General features: G+C 39.9%; 1 protein-coding gene across 3 annotated transcripts in view; it reads left to right on the top strand.

Moving 5' to 3' along the window:
* Window positions 1-7,208, top strand: part of MTUS1 (microtubule associated scaffold protein 1) — a 170,189-nt gene that overhangs the window by 64,850 nt on the left and 98,131 nt on the right. For all 3 annotated transcript variants that reach the window (XM_004696163.2, XM_045286920.1, XM_045286919.1), the window contains one exon: window positions 2,942-5,176. In XM_004696163.2, coding sequence (XP_004696220.2) covers window positions 3,095-5,176 — 2,082 coding nt within the window. In that variant the 5' untranslated portion in view covers window positions 2,942-3,094. The remainder of the gene's footprint in view (window positions 1-2,941; window positions 5,177-7,208) is intronic.

The raw sequence follows: 7,208 nt of genomic DNA, 5'->3' as shown, positions 1-7,208 counted from the left end.
TATATAAGAGTGTGGGGAAACAGATCTACGTGCATATATTTATAGGTTTAGTATTAAGGCAGCAGATGGACATTGGGCCTCCACTCAAGCACTTACTCATTGTAAGAACACATTGTTCTATTAAATTGGCATTCTAGGATGCATACCTTCCTGACACTATTGCTGAAGAAAAATGTGAACATAAGCAAAGATGGTGAAGAAAGCTGATGGTGCCTGGCTACCATAAAATACACATTTATTTTTTAAATAGCCTAAGATGTTTTTATATGTGTGCCATTTACCTTATTTGGGTATTGTTATTTTTAATCATATTTTATATACTTTGGAACAGGATTCTTAGGTCAGAAAAGCTCATATCACTGGAACCCGATGTCTATGGTTTATGTTCAGTGCTTCTAGATGGAGTGCTCTTTGCTTCCAGAGAGGGCTGCTTGAAGGCACAGACAGTGTGTGCTGAAGGACTAACCTACAGGCTGGCAGTTTGAACCCACCCAGATGCCCTGTATCAAGGCCTGGCAATTTCCTTCTGTCAGATGTCAGTCAAGAACACTCTGTGGGGCAATTCTGCCCTATAAAACAGGGGACCACCACGGCTGGACTCAGCATCCGTGGGCTTGAGTTATTCTTCTGCACATATTTGTTTATGAGCAATATATAGATTCTCTAAATTAAGTGATCTTCATAGAAACGTAAAGACACCGAAACAAAAATTAAGCCCCAAACATGTAACCTTAAAAACGAATAAAAGTGCTTCTGGATTTAAACTTTTGGCTGAACATACTTACATATTTTATACAAACAGATTAAAACTGTTAATTTGTATTTTGTAAAAAGTTTTTGTTAGTGTGCTAACCAGTAAACTATTACCTCAGCCACCCCTTTCTGAACTAAAGAGCTCTATGGTTAATTTTTTTAATGGACTAATGTACATTTTTCAGCAGTATAAGAATCCCATAGCTCCCGTTTTAGCCTTCAAAATCTCTTTTTGAGAGAGAGTGTGTGTGTGCGTGTGTGTTTGCTGTTGAGATAAACACTGCAAACCTGCCTTCCCTCAGTCAAGGCTGGCTTCAGGTCAGAAACACAGAACATGGTGAGTGAAGATACTGATCGTAGTTCTTTTATTCAGGCCACAGACATTTGAATACAGAATAAACATTATGAAATAGAAAAATGAGATCCACTCTTGAAATATATGTCATTTATTTTTTCTCATCTTTTCTTTTTTAAGACAGAGATATAATGCCTGATTGACATTTAAGTAATAGAATTAGAAGGTCATTTCAAATCAGTTTATAGCTACATGATTTATTTCCAACCTAGCTTGTTCATTAGATCTTTCTCAGGAACTATAAATTGCCCAGAAGCATAATTTATTTACAAAGACCCTTGAATTTGAAGCTTTCATACTTAAAAAACAAAATGTAAGTGTTCAAGTCAGTGGTTATAAAATAGATTGCCAGTGTTGCAAACCCATCACCTTATTCTAACATTAGAATATCTATTGCTCCTGAAACCACACCTGCACTAATGAACATTGACATCCCCTGCCCACTCCATTCCCAGCCCTCCTACCACCTGCCCCACCTCCAAAGACACTGTCAAGTTGTGTAACCCAGGGTGAACCCACGTGATTCAGAGTAGAGCTGCATGCCATAACGTTTTTTTGTGCCGGTGACCTCTGAGAAACACATTGAGCTGCCTCTTGTGGGTTCAATCTGCCTGCCTTTCAGTTAGTAAGCTCTGTCCTTAACTGCGCCATTCAGAGACTCCAAAACCCAGGCACCCATGAAAATCAGCTTTCTACTTCTATAGACTCACCTTTCCTGGACTGTTCATGAAAATTGTATCAAACAGCATGTAGTCATTTTGTAACAAGATTATTGCATTTAGGGTAATGTTTTCAAAGTCTCTCCTGGTTGTAGTATATACTGATACTTCATTCTTTCTTATTGCCGAAGAATATTCCATTGTGCAGGTATATACAATATTCTGTTTTTCCTTCTACCAAGTGATGGATCTTTGAAATGTCTTCACATTTGAGTGTTATAAATAAATGCTGCTATTATAAATCACATTTATGCACACATTTTCTTGTTGACTTCTGTGTTCATTTCCCTTGGGTGGGTACTAAGGAGTGGAATTACTCGGTCATATGATTCTGTTTAGCCTTTTAAAAATCTGCCAACAAAATGATGATATGTACAACATATGTACAAATATGCTTGATGCAGTTGATGTATGGATTGTCATAAGAGCTGTCAGAGTCCCCAATAAAATGATTAAAAACAAAAAAAAACTGCCAACAGAGTATCTGTCACTCTACATCCACAAGTCAAGCAGTGTTTTTTTTTTTCCAATTTGTAAGTGACTCGTGTTTAAGACAGGGATGAAAACAGGAGGTGGAGGGGGCTGTCCTGTCTTAAAACTGTGTTGCTTGATCCCTGGCTTATTTTCCTTAGTCTGCCTTCTCTGTCTGGTAACCATCCTCCAGATAGGCAATAGACCCTTCTGGAGTCCAAAGCAGTCATTCTGGAACAGCGGGTATAAGTGAACACTGTCCTTGGTAAGTTAAGATGGAGGGCCACTTAAGAAGACTCCACAAGAGGGGCACTGTGTTGCCCAGGGCCTGCGGGGGGAAGTACGCTATCTCAGCTGTGGACTCAGCCACAGGGCAGTTTCAGCCGCGGCTCTGTCTTCCAGGCTGCTGCCCTCCTACCCAAATCAGCACCCACCCAGTGAGAGACTGTCTGCAAAGAGATGATGTTGAACTAATGATATCTAGTTGATGTAATTATATCACAATTGTCCAGTAGTTTAGGTCATAGATGGAAAACAAAATTAGTTGAATTCAAAAAAAAAAAAAATTAGTTGAATTCATAAAGAGGAGACCAATTATTTTTTCTCTAATATTTATTTGTGTTAAATGTTTTGTTTCTTCCAGAAAACAAGAAGTTATTTCAACTTCAAAGTAAAATCTACATATTGGTGATCTTAGACTAAAAATCCTTTGACTGTACTGAGAAACTCAGGAGACAGTTTTTCCTTCCCTCTCATTTGAAAGAACTTGAAGAATGACTAAAATGGCAGTGGTTTAATGTTAATATTCAGGATGAACGATGATAATTCAGATGGCAAGACAGAAAATGAATTACGATCATTATTTGTCAGTGACAAAAATGGGAATGCATATCCGTACAACCAGAGATTATCATCTGCACAAAATTCTTCATCTAATAATGTCAACCAGGATTCTACCAACCTAGGTGGCATGGTGGTTGAGTACGAAACCAACCCTGCTTCCAAGAGTGGTGAAAATATTTCTTTACACCAGGAATATGTTAAAGCACTTGATCACCAAAAGTCCTCAAGTGATTTCATTAATAAGGAGATGTTAGATGTGCACAAAGATTTCATGTGTCAGGCATCTGCACATGTTTTAAATACAGAGGACCCTGAGTACCTGCTTAGTAATTGTCATTCCCTAGGAGAAATTCAGGACCAGAGTGTTGAACAATCACCACCTTTTGTATGGAGACCTAATGATGATTTGAACTGTGTAGGTCACCCTGCTGCCTTGGAGGGAAACCAAACTTTTGACTTGAAAGAGGATAAAATTGATTGCACTTTTACAGTACATCATGCCATTGATAAGAGTCCCGCTTTTCATAGCACTGGTATGGGAGACAGAAACACCACTCTGTCCAGCTCCAATATGTTATCTTCTCATTCAGATAAGATGCACGTGAAAGAAAAGATTTATAATAGAGAGAGATTCGAAAACTCCCTAGCAGAGGCCCAGGATACAACTTACTCAGTATTTTCTGATCTGATGATGCAAACTGATGCTGTTCTTCCAGATATTGGACATCAGTGTCAATATTCTTCAGGAAAGGACACCAGTGAGTACACAGATGGCTCCGAGCGAAGACTAGTGGGAGAGCAAGAGATACAAGCTCTAACGCCAGCTTCTGATGGTGTGGGTGTTCCCAATGGGTCTGTATTACAAGAGTCCTTTTGTGTATCCAAAGATGAACCAAAGAGTGAGACACATTCACAGAGCTCATATGGGCAAGAGGAAATGGGCCAGCATCTAGGAGAAACACTGCCCAATTGTCTTATCGATGATGAATGCCCTGTATCAGTGCCAGCCTTTGGCAAAAGTGAAGTCGAAGCACTGAGCCCCGAGCATAAAGTCACTGTGATTAAAGACATACAAATTGCTTACAATGAGAAGGATTTGGGAAGCCCACATGGGACCTTAGATTTGAGACTAAGCCCATCTGGACAAAAGGTGGCATCATCATTTGAGATGTCTTGGAATGCAAATGATACATTCATTAGTTCAAATCACCCAGTTTGCATGTCAACGCCAGCCCTGGAAGCCTCACATGCAACGTTTTGCATTTCACCTATTGAAGCAAGGGAGAAATGTAATCAAGTAGACAAAAGTAATCAAGACCTTCGGAATTTATTAAACTTGAACGAATCACCTATAAACATGTCTAAAATGAGTCTGGGAAAATCAGTAACCAAAACGAATACCCCTGTAGGCAGCAAAGTTAGAAAAACGGAAATCATAAGCTACCCAAAACCAAACTTCAAGAATGTCAAAGCAAAAGTGATGTCCAGACCAGTGTTGCAGCCCAAAGATCCTGCTTTATCAAAGGGCACACCCAGATCGCAGTTGAGCAATGCCACATCTCCCTCCTCAGTGTTTCCTTCGAGACAGTTGACAGCTCTGAGCAAAACGCCGAGACCCGACTTGACTGCAGACACAAAAGCAGAAATCCTAATTAACAAGACACATAAGCAGCAATTTAATAAACTCATTACAAGCCAGGCTCTGCATGTTACAACTCATTCTAAAAATGTTTCACACAAGGTTCCAAGAGCAACATCTCCTGTGAAATCAAATCAGGAAGATGTTGACAAAGCCAGTTCTTCTCATTCACCGTGTGAGACTGGGTCTGTCACTGCGTTTTTCCAGAAGATCAAAGGCATGCTCCCTGGTAAAATGGAAAGCCCAGCCTGTTTTGGAGTGACATACATGTCTAACATTGACCGGATTAGCCCTGAAAAGAAGGGTGAAAAGGGAAATGGGATGCCCTTGGAAAAGCAAGAGCTAAAAAGGAGGGAAATCTTGAACGAGACCTTCGAATATGGCTCTCTCTTTTTGGTAAGTGAAATTTTTGCTTGCTTCAGAGGTAGTGGAGGAAATAGGTACACCAGCAATTAATTACCCACTATTAGTTAAGAACATTACAGAACTAGATGTGCAAATTTGCTTTCAGGAGGCAATACATTGTTCAGTAATTCTTGGTCTAGTCACTCAGTACTTATTAAAGGTATGATAGGTCACAAAACCTACATATTGAAAAATCCTTAGACTCTATTTTAAAACTTCAATGCTCCTTTTAATATGGGGCCAAATAGGACAAGTTACTATTTAATATAGATTTTAAAGTTAAATATATGATTATAATCTTACAAGTCTTATGTCTTGGGGAACATTTTTTTTATAAACTTTATATTTGAGCACATTAAGAAATGGCTAGGGAGTGCTGGTAAGCAGTACAAGTTTACAAATAACTGCTGTCTTGTTTTTGAGGACGGTGCCTCTGGGAAGTGGAGTCCTCTCTTGTGAGCAGTATTTTTGAGTCAACTTCTAACCAGCTGTTGTGATTTTGAATAAGTTGCCTTCTGAAGTCCGAAGGTCAGACGAGATAGATGTCTAAAGTCTCTCGTAGCTGAAATGCATTGGATTCCTGGTACAGAGAATCCATATTATTCACAAAGAGCGGAAAAACCTGCTTTTTCATGGTACCTATCCAATATGCAAGAGACTTGGAGAGCTCTGTCTAATGATAAACAGTGACGGTGTGCAGTTCCCAAAGAGTATTTTTCTTTACTCATGCATATTGTTGTGACAATAACACGGAGAGACTGTCTCTCCATGTTGAAAACATGAGACTGGCCATTAGAGGCTATGTGTGCTTATTCTCAGCCTTTTGGCCACAGAGACTTAAATATATTTTTAGTGTCACACAGGCTTTTCTTGGGCTCCTGTCCTATGAGCCAGCACAGGGCTAGGTGACACAGTAGGAAAATAGATGCTAGACTGCCAGGATCCTAGAGGACTCGTGTCCAACAGGAACGTCACATGCAAGCAAGACAGGTGTTACAGGGCTGCTTCAGAGGGATGTGCAGGGCTGGTGGGTGGGTAGGAGCACACAGGAGTTGTCAGGAGGCCTTAGAGGATCAGGTTAGGATAAACTTGAAGATATTATTGGGTTAGGACTATTTAGAGATGTTTGGGTTTCAAAAATTCATGTTAGGACCAAGGAAGCCCTTGACTGAGAATAGAAAGGTTGGTGGTGGGGACTCGCCAGCCAGTCTGGAAAAAGATGAGGCAGCATGCTTCTGTAAAGATGTGCGGGCCAACTCTGCCCGTTCCTGTCAGTCTCTGATAGTCCACATCTACTTGGCTACAAGGGGGTTGTTTGTTTGTTTGTTTGTTTTATTAGGAAGAATGATAAACTACAATGATTTCTGAACTATTGCACATAATCTCCAGACATAGATTTTGTTCATAAGTTCTTTTGGCGCTAAACTTACGAAACTAATTTTCCTATGGTGTTTTAAATTCTAGTAACGTCTGGTAGTTCTCATCAAGATTAGTTTGCTGTGGACATAACACATAGAAATAAGACATTTATTACTCCCTGATGCACAAAAGACCTTAAATATAGATATAGATAGATAGATACCTTCTACTCCTAGAAAAATAGCATACAGTTTTTGCTTTTGTTTTTTAATTGATGTATTTCTTGGGTATAAAACTGGCTGCACACATGTGAATCTGAAACTTCTGTCGGTGTGTGCATTGAGACCCTCTTAACCTGGTGTTTCCCATGTGGGAAGTGAAAGTTTGCCTTTCAGGTTCATAATGTGACATTGAAGTCATGACTTCAGACTGCACATATCTTACCCGTCTGGCAGAAGAAGCACTTTTTATCTTTACTCAGCAAACTTGCCGTTAGTCCTCGTAGTTAAATATGAAACACATTGTAAACACGAAGGACGCACTGTGAGGGCTCGTCCGCATGTTCTGCACTGCCTTGTTTCCATGTCACCTTGGTCTGAAAGTCTCGTTCTTTGCAGTGGTCATGTCTCAAGCACATAGTGCCCCTGAGTTCCTCAATCCCCCC

This window comes from Echinops telfairi, unplaced genomic scaffold (genome assembly GCF_000313985.2).
Source record: "Echinops telfairi isolate 266 unplaced genomic scaffold, ASM31398v2 ScPeMD7_9;HRSCAF=40, whole genome shotgun sequence".
Taxonomy (NCBI): Eukaryota; Metazoa; Chordata; class Mammalia; order Afrosoricida; family Tenrecidae; genus Echinops; species Echinops telfairi.
This window is presented reverse-complemented; position numbering and strand designations above follow the sequence as displayed.